At 37.2% G+C, this 21,906-nt stretch overlaps 1 protein-coding gene across 8 annotated transcripts in view; it reads left to right on the top strand.

The window, feature by feature from the left end:
- Positions 1 to 21,906, top strand: part of PRR16 (proline rich 16) — a 245,379-nt gene that overhangs the window by 166,167 nt on the left and 57,306 nt on the right. For 4 of the 8 annotated variants that reach the window (XR_001362569.1, XR_001362579.1, XR_001362571.1 and 1 more), the window contains one exon: positions 5,435 to 6,331. Coding sequence is in view for 3 of the 8 variants with exons in the window: in XM_014541616.1 (XP_014397102.1) it covers positions 5,435 to 6,190 (756 nt within the window). In the remaining 5 variants the exon portion in view is untranslated. Of the gene's footprint in view, positions 1 to 5,434; positions 6,414 to 15,689; positions 15,704 to 21,906 lie in introns of those variants that run through there. The other 4 variants (XR_001362570.1, XM_014541616.1, XM_005857088.2 and 1 more) reach the window with 4 other exon arrangements.

Raw genomic sequence — 21,906 nt, 5'->3', positions numbered from 1 at the left:
TTTATCACTAAATTCAATATTTCTGTCTCCCTTTTCTAATAAATTGTTTTAATCTATTCTTATTATGATTACTAATATATTTGAAGTTATTTTTTCTTCTATCTTGTGCAATCTTTTCCTATTTGCTATTCTTTTTTCCTCTATTATCTGTCTTTTTTAGATTTGCCAAGTTTTTTTACTCACTCTTTAATCCGTATATTATTTTGGAATTTTTACGTTTGTCTGCTATTTCTGTAGTTGTCCTAAAATTTTTCACATGCGTAAAGCCTAAAGTTAATCACTGCCAGGTACACAACAAAAATGCTTTAATTCTGACTGCTCTCCAATCTGACATGTATTTTCCTATTCTTTTAGTTTTACATTTTTCTAACCCTCTTTCAAATTAGTCATTAGTATATTATTGTCTTCTAATCTGTGTATATTTTGATTTACTTATTTAACAACTTCTTTGTTCACCCGCCTATTATTCTTGTATTTCAGTTCCTTCTTCTGGCTTTTTACACTTCTCTTAATTGCCACTTATCAGTACCTTCAAGACTGAGCTATAAGAAGTATACTCTCTTTGTCTTTATTGTCTACCAATGTCTATTTCACTTGCACACTTATAGAAGAGTAAAATTCTATTATGATTGCAATTACTTTTTTTTCACTATGAAACACATTTCTAAATTTTCTTCAGGCTTCTATTGCTTGTGTGAAAACCTGTCAGCCTAATTTTTGTTACTGTGTAAATATTTAGTGTTCCTTTTTTATTGTTGTAAAACTTTTATCATTACTCTCAGTATTTTATATTTTCACTATCATATGTCTGGGTGTGGGTTTGTTTATATTTTTGTGTTTGTTAATTAAATGATGCTTCAATTTTGAAAAATACCACTTCATAGTCTCTTTGAATACTGCTTCTCTCACTTCTGAAACTATTTTTAAAGATATGTGGTACTTTAATCACAAAATAACAAGGACTCTCACAGCCTCGCTACTGCCTGACTCTCTAACCTCATTCTCCCCGGGCTCTTCAGCCAAGAGTCTTCTTTGAAGGACCTTTAACAGGCTCTGTCCTGAGTGGACTGCTAAAATAACTTCTCTTCTGCCAGCTAACTGCAACTCATCCCTGAGGAGAGCTTCACCAGCTTTTTTGATGGGGCCTTTCTATGCTCCTCTTGTAATATCTGCTATTTTTCCTTGGGAGCACTTGGGCCAGTTGCACTTTAACTAGTACAGTTATTTGAGTGTCTAATGAATGCATATCAGGCTCTCTGACTAGATTTCTTGCTCTATGAGGGTGGTACTCATTTGTTTTTTATTCTGTTGGCATTCTGTAGGCACTCAGGAAATAACAATGCTAAGACTCAAATTATCCAGGAACTATGAAACCAACAGGGACCCAAAGCAGTACTTACTCATCTCCAAACATCAGCTTCAGTTCCCCCATAGCAGACCAGCTATCTCTCCTTAGCTGCAGACATTTAATACAATAAAAGGCTTAGGGTAGATAACCTCTCTAAATTAAATAGTACACAGCACCCATGAGTCAAGACTGTCCCACATTCTTTAAGTGGCCTCCCGCTTTAATTTCTATGCTCTCTAGGCTAGAGCTGGAGGGTGTGTCACTAACTCTGTGAATACTTTATGGCTAAACCCCACCTCACCCCACCCCACACACACATACCTTTTTAAATTCTGGAATAATTGAGCACTTTTTAAAAATAACACCTTCAAAAATAAAAAATAAATGTAAGAATTTGTTTTGCTCATACTTGAATTAAATAAATAACCCTCACCCAGCCAGAGTAGCTCAGTTGGTTGATTGTTATCCTGTGTACCTAAGGGTTGCCGGTTCAATTCCTGGTTGGGCCACATACTCAAGTTGGGGTCCAATCCCCGGTTGGGGCATGTGTTTCTCTCTCTCTCTTTTTCTCCTTCCTTCCTTCCCTCCCTTCTTCTACCAAGCATGTCCTCGGTGAGATTTTTAAAAAAAAGGAGAATAACTCTCCAGGCATTTACTTAAGTATTTGTTGAACCCCAGTTGAGTGCCATTCATTACATTAGGCATTTAGGATGCCATTATAAAAATGAACAAGGTCCTTAATCTCACTGAGATTATAGTCTAGAGAGGAAACATTATTCCAATACTCATACTACTATGAACCTACAATAAAAAAAAATATGTGAATGCTTAGAATCAAATAAGATTCCCTGTGAATATTTAATAAATTATCTTGACCCATAAGGGCAATTTCAGTAGGATGGAGGTTTACTTCATGAGTGACTACTGAGCTAAGATTTTTAAAATGAGTAGGAGTTAATAAGACAAAGAGGAGAGGTCAACATTTCAGAAGAAAAATTAGTATCTGCAAATGTCCTGTGGCAGGAAGCAGCCTGGCAACTATGAGAGTCTAAAACAGCGGTTCTCAACCTGTGGGTTGCGACCCCTTTGGGGGTCGAACGACCCTTTCACAGGGGTCGCCTAAGACCATCAGAAAACACATATATAATTACATATTGTTTTTGTGATTAATCACTATGCTTTAATTATGTTCAATTTGTAACAATGAAAATATATCCTGCATATCAGATATTTACATTATGATTCAAAACAGTAGCAAAATTACAGTTATGAAGTAGCAACGAAAATAATTTTATGGTTGGGGGTCACCACAACATGAGGAACTGTATTAAAGGGTCGCGGCATTAGGAAGGTTGAGAACCACTGGTCTAAAAGAAGACCAGAGAGGTTAGAGAACAGAAAGGAAAAGGGAAACTTATCAGAGTTAAGGATATGGAGTTATTTAGGAGTGAAAGACAGAGATGTTGCTGGATTATATGGGCTAAATAGGCCCGGTTGTTATATTTTTAGAAATTTTGTGAGCCATCTATTAAATGATCATTATTGAAAACAAAGGTAGGTATATAAACTTGTTAAATAAATTACATTAAAAATAAAGGTTTTCAGATTATGATTTTCTAAATTTATCTTTATTGTTGAAAGTATTACAGTTGTCCCCCATTGACTCCTTCCACTACACTCCCACCCCCTCCACAGGCCTTCACCACACTATTTCTAATTATTCTTAATCATTTATAATGATTTCACTACATTTTACTATTATTTGTACTCCTGAGCTTATTTATATCTATTCTGTTGGCATGGTGGAAACACTTCGTAACGATGTGTTACTGAACATTTCTTTCCAACCTCACAGTCAATGAAATTGACCCTCATGGATGTTTACACTCTGAAAACTGGCAAACTGTTCAAGTCAGGATCCCCTTGAACCCTAAAGATCCATTGTTAAACACCAGCACAGCACTGAGTAAGACTATATAGGACCTTGGAGATCATGTTAAGAATTGATCTTTATCATAGGAGAAGTGAACAGGCATGAAAGATTCTAAGCAGGAGGTTGGCAAGAGCACACACTTCTATTCTATTTTTAAAAGATCACTGAGACTAGAGAAATGAAAGAGGAAGCAAGGTGACTCTGGGTGGCCTGGATGGTGCCTCAGACTAGGATCAAAGAAATGAAAATACAAGTGAATGGATTTAAGATATATTGAAGGGTTAAAATAGAAGGATGAGCTCGGGTGGTATTAGCACGAACCAGATAAGAAGAAGAAGTAAAATCTCTATAGTGTCCCTAATTTCTAGTTGGTTGTGATGTTTTCATTTTGAGCCCAATCCTGCCACCATGTGTCAAAGAGCCAACTTCACAGTTGAACAAACTGGGCCTGACTAAGAGAAAAGGAAAAAAAAACAAACACAAAAAACAAACAAAAAAAACAACAACAAAGAAAACCTACAAATACAAATATGTGAATTGTACAAAAATAAATTATTTGTCATGTAATTCACAACTTGTCCGTTTTCATATACTAGTATGCGTAATAGTATAGTCATGAGAATGGCCTCCAAGATCCCTGACTATAAGGAGTGGGAATGACTGAGGGCCCAGCTGCAGTTCTCTGAAGTCCAGCATTTGAGTCAAGGTCATCCTCACACAAGCTGCCCCCAGGCAGTGACTGAACAGGACAGAGACCCTAAGGCAAGCCTGTCATGGGAGATGCTAGATTCCTTTGATGGGCAGCTTTAACTCCATGACTCCCCAATGCCCTTAGGAAATCTTTCCTTAAAACTGTCTAACATGCTTCCACCCAGTTTTCCTGTCTTCAGAATTACTCTCCTTTACTTGGGGTAGGGCCTATATCAGTGATGGCGAACTCATTTTTTTTGGTTGATTTTTCTTTGTTAAATGGCATTTAAATATATAAAATAAATTTCAAAAATATAAGTCTTTGTTTTACTATGGTTGCAAATATCAAAAAATTTCTATATGTGACACGGCACCAGAGTTAAGTTAGGGTTTTTCAAAAGGCTGACACGCCGAGCTCAAAAGGTTCACCATCACTGGCCTATATCATGGTCTAATGGTTTTGATAAACTTATTTGATTCCCTGCCTCTGCCTGTGTCTGTGGCAGCTTTTGAGTGGTGGTTGTGACTTGGGTCTCTCCCCAAGTGATAACAGGCATCTGTGAATTCTGTGTCCAAGAGAATTTTCTGGCCCCTTCCCCTACCCTGTCCTAGAGGAAGGATTTCATTGTCTGTGTCTTAGAGGTTGGAGGGTTGTTTGTTTGTTTGTTTTTTGTCATTTCTCTACTTCTTAAAGCTTTAGTTTTGTAAAGAAAGGGGTCTGGGATATGGGTGGGATTTTGAGCCTGTTTACCTAGGAGGGACTCTTCGCAATGTCTTTCCCTGCCCCCAATCTCCCAGGTGAGAGGCACATGAAAAAGGGACATGAGTGAGGACAAGTTGCCTTGTCTGACATGACAGCACACACTCTGCCTTTAATCACTCATTAACATAGCTGTTTTATTTACTCACTTTCGTGGAGGCTGCCTCTTTTCCTGTGATTTGCCAAAGGTGAGACAATCTTTGTGTCCTATCTATCCTAAGGGAGCTTGAAACTCCTTGCAGTTCCGTTCATTCCGTTATTTTGTGATCCTAGTTCTCTGATGGTCTAGTAAAGTTATGATTTTGAAAATTGTCTGGCTTTTTCTCATTTTTAGCATGAGATTAATGTTCTCCCGTAGATTTCTATCTGCTAAGCAAATCTCCTCCTCTTGTTTTTAAAAATCAGGACTGTTTCTGCATCAGGATTTTATCTTCGGTGGGTATAGCAGAGTTAGGGATAAAACGTATGCATAAATAGTGTGTTATATTCTAGGCATGTGAAATCATGATGTTATCAGTTGCCACTCTTATGGCAGCTATTCTGTAAATTCATTGAATGAAAACATTGTGCGGTAATGGAATAAACAATTCAACATTAGTCAAGGCTCCCATAGCGGATCACGGCTAGCCAGGAAGACATTGTTTCTAATATATTTTGCTTTGGGGTCCTTTTTCAACACAGTTCCCTTGTCCTTTCCAACCAGGTGGTTGACCAGATTGATACCCTGACCTCTGACCTACAGCTGGAGGATGAGATGACCGACAGCTCCAAAACGGACACCCTGAATAGTAGCTCAAGCAGCACGACAGCCTCCAGCCTAGAGAAGATCAAAGTGCAGGCCAATGCACCGCTCATTAAACCCCCAGCACACCCATCTGCTATCCTCACGGTCCTGAGAAAGCCAAACCCTCCACCGCCTCCACCGCGGTTGACACCCGTGAAGAGTGAAGACCCCCAAAGGGTGGCGCCCGCTGTCAATCCTGTAAAGACCAATGGCACCCTTCTGCGGAATGGTGGCTTACCAGGAGCACCGAACAAAATCCCCAATGGAGACATCTGCTGCACACCCGGTAGCAACTCGGACAAGGCGTCCGTGCAGCCTCTGATGCATAGACCTGAAAAAGACAGGTGTCCCCAGGCAGGGCCTCGGGAAAGGGTTCGGTTTAATGAAAAAGTGCAGTACCATGGCTATTGTCCTGACTGTGAGACCCGGTATAACATAAAAAACCGGGAGGTCCATTTGCACAGTGAACCTGTCCAGCCGCCAGGAAAGCTTCCTCCCCAAGGCCCTCCCCGCCCTCCTCCACCGCATCTCCCTCCATTTCCACTGGAAAATGGGGGACCGGGAATAAGCCACAGTAACAGCTACCCCCCTCTCAGACCTGCAACTGTGCCTCCTCCCACTGCACCAAAACCACAGAAGACGATCTTGAGGAAATCAACCACTACAACAGTGTGATGTATGCCATTTAAAAACACTTTTTATTTTATTTTCATTTTATATTATAAACATAATAAGTAATGAGCACTTTCTACTCAAGCAATAAAAAGCCCAAATATATTAATCCTGCATTCAGCAAAGTGGCATAAAAATCACCTGGTAAGTATGCAGTACATTGTTATATCCTGGGTATACACTGTTTAAAAAGTTGCATTATCAGAAACCACAGAATAATGAAAAAGCTGAATATATTTTTTCAATTGACCTGTAACAGTGGCTTGTAGTTTCAAATCATTTGATTTACTATAAGAGATGGGATTAGATTTATTTTATTCATGTGTAACTTATCTATATTAATAACATCATACTATTAATTTTGACCTAATGCTTTTTAATAAGAAATTTTAATACTGAAGGACCATTTTATTCTTTTTTTCTAAAGATGTTTGTTACTAGTTTTGCATTATTAAATTCTGAGGACAATGCCAAAAAGTTTATTTTCTATACTACACAGATTATTATGACCACCCCATCAGTACAATGAAGTGAATTAGTTATGCAAATAATAATAATAATAAAACCTTGAGAGTATTTGCTTAGGAAGTTTTCAGTATTCAGTATTTTTGGAAGTGTCAATGAAGTACTGATGGGGTGGTCATAATAATCTGGCTGGTCATAATAATCTGGCCACTCAGTGTAAACAATTAGAATTAACAATTAGAATTCAGCTGTATAGGTAATGAAAGATTTGGTGTGTGGAAATATCATGCCAATAGACAGTAGATAATAGCAAAACCAAATGTTTCGTGGAATAAAAATGAAGCAGTTAATCCCTTGTTAATACTCATCAAATTGGGTAGTAACACAGACAGAGTTTGAATGGAGAAGATCACAGTTAATTATGTGAGATTTTTCTAAATTAAATATCATAATCAAGTCATAAATATAACTTTATACTTTTTCATATTATATTATATATTTTGGTAACTCAAGGACCTTCTATTGAATGCCTCCTACACTGCCAACCCCTTCCACCCTTCTCACGCCCACATTTTTCCAGGACACAACTTAATCCAGTACATGGAAGTGGTGGGACAACTTGCCTCCTGTATCAGCAAGTTCTCTGTCTCCCTGAGGGAATTCCATTGATAGAAGAACTATAGGGAAAAAATAAAGATGCTTCTAGAACAGGATGTTTTTAGCATTCGCCTTAAGCTGATTCCCTTGAAATATGCCAGGGGTCTTTGTTATTCAGTAGAAGGAAGAGAAAAATTCCTTTGCTTCTAACAGCCAATAAAGGTGTGTTTTTGTTTTAATTTAGTCTAATTTACCAGTTTAGGTCATTTATCACCCATGGACTAAGTTTACTTCCCCACTATTATGATTTGAACTTAATTGATATTAGGCCCTGGAACTAGAAATGAGTTTATTTCCCCTAAAATCATGATGACAGGTGCATATCTGAACAATATTTGTCAATTAAGTGGGAAGAGTAGAGGGAGTCATCTTTAGTGAAAATTTGTTTATTGCACAACTTAATGAAGAGTACTGTGATTTTTTTGACTAGTTCACTTTTGATCTTTAAACTTTAATTTTTGTTGCTACAGAGAAAGAGTATTCAGTTATATTTCCTTGTTGCCTTTTTCAAGTTATATCATGGTAATTTGGAATACTATTTTTTAAATAACTTTCTATTAAAAGATGATATAATGTTTTAGGCAGAATGACAGAAAGATAATAGGCTTTATTTTTTAAAGAAACAATTGAATGAAAACAAAGAGGACACTCAGAATGATTTTCGTTCTGTGTTTGTGGACATGAAGGTAATGTAAGTAGAATAAATGTAATTTTTCATAAAGTTACAAAACATAAGACCAATAATCAAGAAAGGCCATAATCAAAATTTATTAAATTTATGATCAGTATGTTTAATAAATATGAGTCAGGTAAACAAATAATTGATTTATTGAATAGCAAAATAATAAATTCTTAACTTTTTAATGCACCCATTTAGCTTGATAGAAATAAACCCAAGGTTTTATTAACTTTCTATATTTAAATAATATTTTCAAATGTTCATCCAGTGTTAGACCTTTTGGTCTTAGAAGACATCTTTCTTCCACAGCCTATTACTGAGACCCAATAATTAACTTATAATTTCAGACATTGACTCCCTGTCGATATCTGGGAACCAATCAATCTCAAAATAGAGCTTCTTATCAATCACAAATCATCCACAGAGTAGATAACTTATTTGCCATTAATCAAGTTGAATAAGTTGAATAATTCGAGCTGGTTGAGTATGAATATTGAGCCAAAAGCCTAAACACAACCTCTGAGGTTTAAATCCATCTCTCTGCCTCAAAGTGCAGACAAAGCTACCCCATGAAAGACCATTGTTTAAAATATGATTAGTGACATATGCCCAAACTACAAGATCTGTTTTTATTTAACACATTTATAAGCAACTATTGGCCTGGAAAGCTGAGTTAAATCCTAAGCTAAAAAAAAAAGTTATAGTTATTGACCTTCTTCTCTTACTATAGTTAATCACATAATCAAGAGTGTTAGTACAGCAGTGTTAAGACTTTCTTTTGACTTTATTTGCTCTGTATCAGCCGTGGGCAAAACTTTAATTTTTGTTGCTACAGAGAAAGAGTATTCAGTTATATTTCCTTATTGCCTTTTTCAAGTTATATCATGGTAATTTGGAATACTATTTTTTAAATAACTTTCTATTAAAAGATGATATAATGTTTTAGGCAGAATGACAGAAAGATAATAGGCTTTATTTTTTAAAGAAACAATTGAATGAAAACAAAGAGGACACTCAGAATGATTTTCGTTCTGTGTTTGTGGACATGAAGGTAATGTAAGTAGAATAAATGTAATTTTTCATAAAGTTACAAAACATAAGACCAATAATCAAGAAAGGCCATAATCAAAATTTATTAAATTTATGATCAGTATGTTTAATAAATATGAGTCAGGTAAACAAATAATTGATTTATTGAATAGCAAAATAATAAATTCTTAACTTTTTAATGCACCCATTTAGCTTGATAGAAATAAACCCAAGGTTTTATTAACTTTCTATATTTAAATAATATTTTCAAATGTTCATCCAGTGTTAGACCTTTTGGTCTTAGAAGACATCTTTCTTCCACAGCCTATTATTGAGACCCAATAATTAACTTATAATTTCAGACATTGACTCCCTGTCGATATCTGGGAACCAATCTGAATCTCAAAATAGAGCTTCTTATCAATCACAAATCATCCACAGAGTAGATAACTTATTTGCCATTAATCAAGTTGAATAAGTTGAATAATTCGAGCTGGTTGAGTATGAATATTGAGCCAAAAGCCTAAACACAACCTCTGAGGTTTAAATCCATCTCTCTGCCTCAAAGTGCAGACAAAGCTACCCCATGAAAGACCATTGTTTAAAATATGATTAGTGACATATGCCCAAACTACAAGATCTGTTTTTATTTAACACATTTATAAGCAACTATTGGCCTGGAAAGCTGAGTTAAATCCTAAGCTAAAAAAAAAAGTTATAGTTATTGACCTTCTTCTCTTATTATAGTTAATCACATAATCAAGAGTGTTAGTACAGCGGTGTTAAGACTTTCTTTTGACTTTATTTGCTCTATATGCTCCCCTTTTTTGTGGCCCTCGAGTCAAAAAGTTTGCCCACCCCTGCATATGCTCCCCTTTTTCCCATTAATATATGGAATATATGAGGCCAATAAGGTATTTTTTGTTTGTTTGTTTTACTGATGATTTGGTAATATTCACTGAAACTTAGTTATTTCATATGTATGTATACCATATTTATATATTTGTAAAACATAGAAAGCAATTAACACAGAGCATCATAATATTTGTCTGGAATCTTGTGATTGAAGTGTAAGGGACTGCAGTTTTTGCTATCAGCCAACATTACTTTCAGAATTTAAATTTTGAACTGCAAGCTCTGTGTATCATCCATTAAATTATCGTAACACATGGCATATATTTCCTATTCCTGAAGATTCCAAAGTAGAAATGCTTTCCTCACATCATTAATAAGAAGTTATTTTTTACAATATGCATTTGAACACTTTAAATCGCTTAATCCATACAAAGGACTATGGACTAACCTCCATAGTCCTTTGAAAGGGATATTTCTGCAAAATATAAAATGGTAATACTGCTTATGACAAAATCAATTCTTAATGAAAGGCAGAATATATACTTTAAAAATGTAGCATTCATTAATTAAATTGGAATAGGAAAGGTTTTTGTCTTGTTAATTTAAACAAAGATTATCTCACTTCTGTGATGGGAGGTTGTTGTGTCCCTGCTGATGAAAGGTAAAAAGAAAATAAAAATTGACCAAAGTTCTCTTTCATCTCTTGGTAGTTATAGCAGTTATAAAAAGAAACAAAACTGATATTTTTAGGTCATGCTTAAACTAAATATAAAATCTGCTCAAAAATACAGGGCATACAAAAAAGAGAAATTTCCCATTTCTTTCAATATGATATAATTATATTCATACCTCCCCTCATTAGTTTAATAATATTCTAGAAAAAATGAGTCTATTAACTGAAATGGTTTCATTAACATAAAATTCTTGTCTTTGAATTATGCCTGCATATAATTACTTAATGAATAAAGAAATAAGGCACTGCATTACATGGCTTTTTTTTTTTTTTTAGACAAATCAGTAGTTAAGTTGCTTATGGCAGCTACACAGTCTCTGAAACTATGCAAGACCTCTTACCTGTAGGTTCTAATTATAGCTCTTTGTGGATCCTCTATGAAGAAGAGCCTGAGTGGTTCCACTTGGAATTGCACCGGAAATGGTGTAGTCAAGTCATAAATCACTGCCTTAACTGAATTGTTTTCCAGGGAATACATGCAAAAAAATGCAATGTCAAGCCTTATAATTGTCCTGATTCAGTTTCTTTCTCTCGACTTTGTTAGTTGTACATCTTACTATAATATGCACTCAAATTTGTAGCAAAAGATAGCATTGCAATGTACTTCAGTGATTTTTAAGTGAGGGAGTGATTTATGAGCATTAAAAATTCATATCACGTAATTGGGTAAAATATACAGACTCTGATGATTAATAGACACTATCAGAAAATCACGCGATGTTTTTTGGGTCAATTTGACACTATATTTGAATTTTTAGACTAAATATTTTGGAGTTTTAGAATCGTTCAAGTTTTCTGATTCTGAAGTAATGACAGTTTCGATGCTACTGTGAGGGCACACAGCAGTGTTGAACATAAAACTGCAGTTAACCATATCTTAGTGGAACCGCAATTATGTAGGCTGTCATTTTATTGGACATTCTTGGATTTATCATTCTGATCTTTTGGGGGAAAACTAAAGTGGAACATACAGAAGATTTGCGTATAAACCCACTTTAAAATGTTAGTAAATCAACAAAGGGTTTAGAGTTGGTTGAAGGCCAAAGTAAAATAAGGAGGACATATTGCTTATAATTTATAACTTCTAGAGTTATCAAAAATAGGTAAGCTAATAGTAACTGCTTTATAAAACTTTACATACATTAGAGTTTCATATGAATGTATGAAATAGTTATTATCCTTATTTACAAGTGAAGAAATTTAGGATCTCAGTTTCAGTATTTTATTAAAATCAACCCTTTAAAGTGATTTGGGTAGTATTTTAGTGACAGCCTGACTTCCCACAATTTTCCCCCACAACATCACCATTTAATTGTGTTCTTCATAGCACTGAACTTTGCAAAATTTTTCCTTTATTCTTAGCAGTTATTTTGACGCTTGAAGGGGGTTACTTAATGTTGTTTTGACATTCTTAATATGTTTGATCTTTGCAGAATATGAAAGTGATCTCAGGCAATTTAGCTACCACATAAAATGAATGAGCTGCTGAATAATGAAAGCCTCATTTTTCTCATGTATTGTAAGCGGCTTCACCTTTCAGTTTTTTTCCCCACTGAGTTCAAAGACTGTTGATTATGTTGGTTTCTTTCCCTAAGAAGTTCTGATTTCATTGTTTTAATGCTATTTGACCCTGAATATGTCACTTCCATTACTGGTATTTCATTTTTGAATTTTATCTACTTAACATTGACCCCTACAGTTCTAAGAAAAGCAATAGATCCACTCCATGGAACCACTAAAAAGCAGTGCATTAGAGATGTCGCTAATAAAATAATTTCCATTCTTTTGTTACTAGCCTATAGATATCATTTTCCATGATTTGATCATGTAGTTGTCAACTCTCGTAATCATCAAAGGGGATTTTGAACCAACTAAATAAAACAGTGTGTCCTCAAGCGGGTTAGGATTGGTGTTGACAAGATATGATATCTAACCCTTCTCAAGCGCTGATTTTATGCCAAACACTCTTCTACATGTTTGTATGTATTATTTTTTCTCATAACATTATTTTTCCCTTATAAGAACCCAGTGTCTTAGACACTATTATTAATATTTACATTTGCAAATGAGGAAACTATCGCACTGGAGACCTGCTGCCCAAGGTCGTAGAGACAGAAAGTGGTCAAGCCAGAGGAGCAAGGCAGGCAGGAAGCCTCCACAGCCCAAGTTCCTCACCTTTCAGAAATGCCTGGAGTTCAGCCCCTGCGTTGTATAGGGGTCATCTTAGAGCTGAAAGTCATTTCATTGAAACTTGCCAGAAGAATTTGTTGGAAGCTATAAAATAAGAAGAAAATAAGTGTCTTTCTGTTAAGATAAATTAGTCCATGCATGCTGAGGTAGCAAGCAATCCCAGTATCTCAGAGCCATCAAGTTATACCTTGTTCCCTCAGAGTTCATCCTGAGTCCAGGAGACTCTCCAGGCAGGAATCTCTCAGGCAGTCGAAATTCAGGCACACAGGCTGCATTGGTTGTGTGGGACCACCCTCTGGTCCAGGGTCCTCTTCCAGGACCACCAGAACGGAGAAAGGGATGACTAGAAACTCTTACCTGTATTTTTTAAAAAATATATTTTATTGATTTTTTACAGAGAGGATGGGAGAGGGATAGAGAGTTAGAAACATCAATGAGGGAGAAACATCGATCAGCTGCCTCCTGCACACCCCTACTGGGAATGTGCCCGCAACCAAGGTACATGCCCTTGACCAGAATTGAACCTGGGACCCTTCAGTCCGCAGGCTGATGCTCTACCCACTGAGCCAAACTGGTTAGGGCTTACCTGTATTTTTTAACCTCAGGCCCTATATGTACCATGGGCCAAAACTAGTCATGTGGCCCTGCCTATAGTCCCCATATGCCTAGAAAGAAAAGAAGATCCACATGTGGGTAAAGAGTCATACCACCACTATTTCCAAAGGGGTAATATTTTGGTGTGTGTGTAATAGGACTATATTATAGACTACTATAGCTCTCATGTTCTTCCTTTCCCCATTTCCTGCTGTTCACTTAATCTCACCATAAATTAGAATGTCATCTTATTTTTAAAAAAGATGGAGAGGAAAGGAGTGAATCTGACAACATCCCTGCTAACAAGGTAGAGGGAATTGACAGCATTTACTAAGAAGATGGATGAGTTTTATGACAGCATTTTCCTACCCTATTTGCATTCTGTCCAAGGATACACACCAACTACATTATGTAGTTCAATATTTTAGAATTGCATACTAAATTTTCATTAGTTAAATTTCTAAATAAAGAATGATAGATAAACCTAATTTGAAGACATGTACTTATTGATCCAGAATCATCAAAAGAAATATGAAAATCTACTACAGAAATTTAGGCCCTTGATGATGTAAATTATGATGTGTAGTTATAATATTAATTTAGAGGGCAGCATATTAAGATAAAAGCATACATTTAAAACCAGAGTCCTGGATTTGTGTCTCAATTTTCCCAACTTCTAAGTCACCCTGGTCAAATTGCTTAATGAGTTCTGAGGCTTGCTTTAAAAGGAAGATAATGGTGCCATTCTTTCCTAGCTAATAGGGCTCTTGAGTCATTAATTATTCTCCTCCCCTTATATATTCTGAGCTCACCTAATCCTCCTTTACATGTAAGGGGCAAGGAAAGTAATAGCACATCCCCAAATGTATGTTTAAGCCATCAGGACTATAAGCTTCAGCTATTTTATAGGCAGCCATGGTGAAAGGTAAGGTAGATGAGGCACCATGGATTGGCAACTTCAGGATTCAACAATCTACAGCCTTCAGAGCTATTAAATAAGCAGAATTGCCACATTACAATACCTCATGCTTTGCATATATCAGAAACACCTTCCAAATTGTTCCTTAGAGCATCCTCTTTTTTAAATTGTTGATAGTATTACAGATGTCTCCCATTTCCCTCCTTTATCCCCCTCTTCCCAACCCCTACCCATCCCCCAGTTCTTCACCCCACCATTGCCTGTGTCCACAGGCTATGTATTTAAGTATGTAAGTTCTTTGGTTTATCTCTTCTCTTTCCCCTAATCCCCACATCAACGTATGTTAGTCGTTCCATGCCTCTATGCTTCTGGGTCTTATTTTGTTGGTCTCTTATGCTAAGTGAAATAAGCCAATCTGAGAAAGACAGATATCACAAGATCTCACTTATTTGTGGAATTTAATGAACAAAATTAATCCTCTTGGTTGGAGCTAAGTAGACTATGTATGGCAACATAGCTAATTACTATTTAGTGTTTGTTTTATATTCAGTTATATTATTTGTTTAGGTTGAAAGCTCTTATGCTGATACAGAATGGGTTACACACACTCAGTCATATCCTGTTTCAATTAGTTGTTAAACTTCAACTCCTTTTCAGCACGTCTTTCTGTGGTCACAAAAATAAAAATGATGTGCATTTCCCTTACTTAATTTTGTCTTGGCCCTGTACTTGTTACCCAAATTGCCTGGCTTTACACATCTTGTTTCTACTGTAGTTAAATTGATACACTTAACCATGCTCCACTACGACCCAATTCCCTAACACTTTTCTCTGTGTTTCTCCTCTCAGGGTACTACCTTCCAGCATGTTGTTATAAGGCCCTAATGATTTAATGAATGTGTAGATACTTTACAAACTGTAAAACCTCAAGCAAATGCAAATCATTGTAATCAGTTTATGACACTTCTTGCCAAATTACCCATCTTCCTTGTTATTCTGGTGGGTTGCTTTGTATTTGCCTAGATTATTGCTAGTGATATTTTATTCATCTCATTTATAAAGAAATTAGTTTACTTAAATTTTTTACAGTTATTATTATCAAATAAGCCTACTGATTTTTTTCACAACTTAGCCAGTTGATATATAGAACTCTCATTTTTTTATTTATTAAATTTTGTGAATTAGCAAGTCAGACAATGAACATGACAGAAATCTGAGGTGACTACAATAATAAGTATAGGTTATTACCTGTTTTGACAATGTAGCTTAGTTTTAATTATTTATGACTAGAGACCCGGTGCACAAAAATTTGTGCACTCGGGGGGTCCCTCACTGGCCAGCCTGGGTTAGGGGTTGAAGGCTGTTTGCAGGCTGGCCACAGCCCCTTCAGATTGGGGGTCCTCGCTGCAGTGCCTGGCCAGCCTGGGTTAGGGGTTGAAGGCTGTTTGCAGGCTGGCCACAGCCCCTTCAGATTGGGGGTCCTCGCTGCAGTGCCTGGCCAGCCTGGGTTAGGGGTTGAAGGCTGTTTGCAGGCTGGCCACAGCCCCTTCAGATTGGGGGTCCTCGCTGCAGTGCCTGGCCAGCCTGGGTTAGGGGTTGAAGGCTGTTTGCAGGCTGGCCACAGCCCCTTCAGATTGGGGGTCCTCGCTGCAGTGCCTGGCCAGCCTGGGTTAGGGGTTGAAGGCTGTTTGCAGGCTGGCCACAGCCCCTTCAGATTGGGGGTCCTCGCTGCAGTGCCTGGCCAGCCTGGGTTAGGGGTTGAAGGCTGTTTGCAGGCTGGCCACAGCCCCTTCAGATTGGGGGTCCTCGCTGCAGTGCCTGGCCAGCCTGGGTTAGGGGTTGAAGGCTGTTTGCAGGCTGGCCACAGCCCCTTCAGATTGGGGGTCCTCGCTGCAGTGCCTGGCCAGCCTGGGTTAGGGGTTGAAGGCTGTTTGCAGGCTGGCCACAGCCCCTTCAGATTGGGGGTCCTCGCTGCAGTGCCTGGCCAGCCTGGGTTAGGGGTTGAAGGCTGTTTGCAGGCTGGCCACAGCCCCTTCAGATTGGGGGTCCTCGCTGCAGTGCCTGGCCAGCCTGGGTTAGGGGTTGAAGGCTGTTTGCAGGCTGGCCACAGCCCCTTCAGATTGGGGGTCCTCGCTGCAGTGCCTGGCCAGCCTGGGTTAGGGGTTGAAGGCTGTTTGCAGGCTGGCCACAGCCCCTTCAGATTGGGGGTCCTCGCTGCAGTGCCTGGCCAGCCTGGGTTAGGGGTTGAAGGCTGTTTGCAGGCTGGCCACAGCCCCTTCAGATTGGGGGTCCTCGCTGCAGTGCCTGGCCAGCCTGGGTTAGGGGTTGAAGGCTGTTTGCAGGCTGGCCACAGCCCCTTCAGTGTGGGGGTTCCCACTGGGGTGCCTGGCCAGCCTGGGTGAAGGGCTGATGGCTGTTTCCAGGCTGGCCAAACTCCCCAGCGGGGACCCTCACCCCATGAGGGTGTGGCCATCCTGGGTGAGGGGCTGATGGCTTTTTGCAGGTTGGCCATGACCCCCAGCCACCCAAGCTCCCAGTAGAGGCTGGCTGGAAGCAGGTATCTGGGATTTATTTATCTTCTATAATTGAAACTTTTTTGCCTTGAGCGGAGGCCACAGCTGGCCAGGGCAAGCGGGAAGCTTGGCTTCCTCCATCGCCGGGGCAACCAAGCCTTCTGCTTGCTCCAGCTGCCATCTTGGTTGGGTTAATTTGCATATAGTCACTCTGATTGACTGGTGGGCATGGCTTGGGGCATAGCAGAGGTGCAGTCAATTTGCATGTTTCTCTTTTATTAGATTAGATAATATTTAATAGCATATGAGTAAATCCATTTAGAATATAATGTCAGACTAATTAAATTCTAATAGTAGTAGGATTTTATAAATATTCTAAAATGCTTGTTCAAGTAAGAATTTAAATCACCAAACTTTGTTCAAACAAGAGAATGTCTATGTTTATGATGAGATGGATTTAATTCATATTTTCAGAGCATTTTACCCCAAAGCAGCAGAATATACATTCTTTTCATATGCATATGAAACATTTTAAGACAGACCACATATTAGGACACAAAACAAGTCTCAATAAATTTAAGAAGACAGAAGTCATATCAAGTATCTTTTCTAACCATAATGGTAAGAAACTACAAATTAATCGCAAGAAAAAAACACAAAGACATGGAAGCTAAAGAATATGTTAATAAACTATTAACAATTAATGGGTTAACAATGATATCAATAAAGAAATCAAAAGATGCCTTGAAACAAATGAAAATGAGAACACAACAATGCAAAACCTATGAGACACAGCGAAAGCAGTCCTGAGAGGAAATTCATAGCATTACAGGCCGAACTCAAGAAACAAGAAAAATCTCAAGTAAACAATCTAACTTTACATTTAAAGGCATAGAAAAGAACAACAAAGCCCAAAGTGAGTAGAAGGAAGGAAATAATAAAGATCAGAGCAGAAATACATGAAATAGACTCTAAAAAAATAAAAAAGATTAATGAAACCAAGAACTGGTTCTTTGAAAAAATAAACAGGGTTGACAATCTCTATTCTGACTTACCAGGAAAATAAAGAGAGAGGACCCAAATAAATAAAATCAGAAATGAAAGAGAAGAAGTAATGGTAATCTGACTCCACAGAAATACCAGGGATTATAAGAAAATATAACAAATAACTACATGCCAACAAATTGGACAATCTGGATGAAATGAATAAATTTTTAGAAACAAACAATTTTCATAAGCTGACTCAGGAAAAATCAGAAGAGGGTAAAAGGTTGATAAATGGTGATGGAAGGAGACTGGATTTTGGGTGGTGAATACACAATGCAATATACAGATGATGCATTACAGAATTGTACACCTGAAACCTATATAATTTTATTAACCAAAATCACCCCTATAAATTCAATAAAAATCCTTTATTTAGTGATATTATAAATTCTAACAAAGCATTAACTATTGTTTAGCTTTAGACAAAGTCTGATATATTTGAGTACATGTTACAGCAAGGTACCTTTCTGAAGGACTAAGAGCTAAAGTTCTTTGATCACAATGATTTATGGCTTAAGTATAAGTATATAAACATTTCTAATAACAGTCCAAAATGCTCATCTCAACTCAAACTCTTCAGGACAAAAAAGAATACTTAACTTTATTTCTTCGCCTTTTTAAAACTTCAGAGTTGTGTCAAGTAACTATGGTATTTTGCTTGATATTTGAAATACAGTACTAATACTTTTTTAAATAGATTACTTTTTTCTGATTGGACTCATTATCAGTATTACAGAGAATTAATATTAAAAGTAGCTCTTGCATATGACTTCCCAATAAATCTTCTCAACACCAAAGCCCTAATTTTCAGTTTTATCTTCTGCATCTCCCTTTATCCTTTTACCCAAGTAATTTTAATTTTTGCCAAGTCTTTTTTTAGAAAATCATTCCCAATGACACCCTCCGCAGAGAGGCTTTTATCTCCTCAATTTTCATGTTACATTTGCCACCTGCCTGGTCACTGGACCTCTTACCTGAGATTACACTACATTCTGCTGATATCCAACAGAGTAATTTTCTTTTCATCATTTCAATCCAGAAATTTCGAAAGCTCAGGATAATCCATTATTTAAAATTCTTCACTCTGGGCTTAGCAGTGCTAACCAGAAACCTTTTTAAGCCTCCTTTAATAACTTCCCAATCTAGGGAACCCAACACTGATAAGGAGGCTCCAGCCAAGTAGGCTAAATTACTGACCTACTGACCCTCTGATATGCCCTATTCATTGCCAATTTCTATGCATTCTCTTGGACATGTGGGCCCAGCTTGTTATGGCTTTGTAAATGTTGCTCTGAGATTTTCAGCATTTATCCAAAGCCTTTTCTAATCAATCAATCAATCACTTAATAAAAATTTAAGAATCTACAGCGGTAGAATGGGTACATCACAAATAAAAATTCAAAAAACAAGCATAAAAATGTATATGAACAAAAGTATTCAACTAGTAATTAAATAAATGTAAATTTAAGGGTGTATCTTTTCTTAAATTAACAATATTACATAAAGGCAGTTATTTACCATATTTATTCCCACCAGCAAATCATAAGGTGTTAGAGTAGAAGACACTTATGATGATTTAATCTAGTCCTTTCACTTAATAGGTTAGCAAATTGACCTCCCAGTAGGACAGATAAACTCATGTAAATTCATGCACAGAAATGTAAGTTTCCTCACTTGATATATGGTTTATTCCTATTAACATAAATCAAGCAGTTCCCATAGAAGACAGATTGCTAATATTGATGTGTGAGAATCAGAGTTTTGGCAAAGAATCAGAGTTTTTGGCAAAGCAAGAAAACTTGTACTAATGATGTAAAGTGCTGTCACATATGCAGAAAGTGCTAGACAAAAAGGAGGAAGGGGAGTGAAAAGAAAATTTAAATAAAGACATAAGCAATTAAAATCTTGTACTTAAAAATTGACATGAATACAATGGAATGAAATGAAAGCTATACACTTAATGTGTGAAGGCTTAGTTGTACTTTCTACCACAGGCTAAGATTATATATAATACAACTTTTATTTTACATGTTTTTGTCTTAATTTGAAGATAAAACCCTAGTTTATAGAGAAAAGCCACTTTTTCATTTTGGGTCAAGGATATAGCTGGTAAGAGGAATTTCTGAGAGACAGGTCTGCCTATAAATGTTCCCTTGAGGATGAGACTTAGTTAGGCTTATATTTTGTCTTTTGATTGCATGCATTTAAGATCCATCTCATCCAAAGCTTTCTCCAAATCACTAGCATGATGTCAAGTCAAGAATGTGTACTTCCTACCTGGCAGGGAACACTGTCAAATTCAAAGATAAAATAAAAGAGGTAAATACAATTTTCAACTGGAATCATAGAGATAGAATTCTTCTGAAACCACCCCAAACCTGTCTCCATTTACTGAAATAAATATACTAAAATTATAGGAGTTTTCTTCCCATTGAGAAATTCTAGTTATTTTTCCACGATTATGTTCAACATTTATATCAAATTTATTTCCTAAGGTAAAGTCTCACAGTCTCACATTGTTTGATTTCCTGAAGAGTGCCTATCCTGTGAACTAAGTACAGGGCATTCTATTGTGTTGCACTTTGATACTTTGATAGAGATGATACAGCAGCATCTCAATATGTAGTTGTTGACTGAATTCACAGAATGAACAGCCAGGTGTAAAGTGTTTCTTGATTACCATTTCCTATTTTCATAGCTTTTGCTATTGCTCTCATTTAATGCATTGCTCGTTGTATGTTTGGGGAGATTGCAGTGAGACTGGAAAAGACAATATTTATATCTTTGGTTCAGTGTGTGTGAGTTTCCTCATTGATGGTTTAAAAATGTGGCATTTACTTAGCTTACAGTTATACAGGTTAGTCCTCATAAATTTCCTAATCCATGAAATGAGGGAAGGTACTCTGGATTTCTTATAAACTGCAAGCTGATATAAATAACTGCTGATTTTTTTTGATACACACTAATCCTTTAAGGGACAGAGGAATGAAACTGGATTTGGCAGAATATACTGTAAGTCCTTGCTGAACATCTCCATAGGTTCTTGGAAACTAGGACTTGAAGCAAAATGATGTATAATGAAGTCAATGTTATGCTAGGCTAATTGACATAAACAAGAGTTAAGTTCCTATGGCATATTTCTGGTCACAGCAGCATCACCAAACTTATAAATAAAGACCCAAGACACTTCTAATATTAAACATTGAAATAAAGGTGACTAATATATACATTTAAGAAAGATGAATAAAAACAAGATCATACTTTTCCAACCCGCTTCATTCTAGTTCACAGTCCTGAGTGGCCAGATCCTATCCGGAAGCTCAGGGAGCAGGGTGGGAACCCACTCTTGACAGAATACCCTCTCATTGCAGGGCTCGCTCACATCCAAGCCCACACGCACTCAGACTAGGACAATGTAGACCTGCCCAATCACCTGACGTGCACATCTCTGGGATGTGGTGGGAAACCAGTACCTGAAGAAAACCCTCGCTGACATGGGGAAACCATGTAAACACACACACAGTGGCCCTAGCAAGAAACAATGATTTTCCCTTATCATCTTTATAACGAAAGGACTTTGAACATAACAAAGTTATTCAAGGACCTGATCTACTACCTTAAGGTATCTTTGGAACTTTTCTATAATGTGTTAGATATTGATGATGCCTCTGGGCTAATATAAGCAAACACAGAATGGTGTTTTATGTTATGTTTTCAATGGCAAAATTCAAACAAAGAAGTTAATGTAGGAACACGGGTTTCTACATTCCTTTCTGGACTTCATAGGAAAACAGCATCTTAAAAACTGGGGAGGGGAAGCAAACACCACTGAATGTTGTGGGAAAGGGTAAAATACACTTGTAGATTCTGAGCTGGTAGCGCTGTGAGAATCAGAATTTCCAACTGATCTTGGATCTCAGAAATGGGCAGTGGTGGAGTTTCTGTGAGTGTGGGAAACTGACTCCATTGGCTGGAGCTTCTCTTTTCCCTCCTTTCCTGGCCTAGGGTTGTGCTGCAAATCTGAAAGAGTATTAAATT

The sequence above is a fragment of the Myotis brandtii genome, unplaced genomic scaffold (genome assembly GCF_000412655.1).
Source record: "Myotis brandtii unplaced genomic scaffold, ASM41265v1 scaffold1071, whole genome shotgun sequence".
Classification (NCBI taxonomy): domain Eukaryota; kingdom Metazoa; phylum Chordata; class Mammalia; order Chiroptera; family Vespertilionidae; genus Myotis; species Myotis brandtii.
This window is presented reverse-complemented; position numbering and strand designations above follow the sequence as displayed.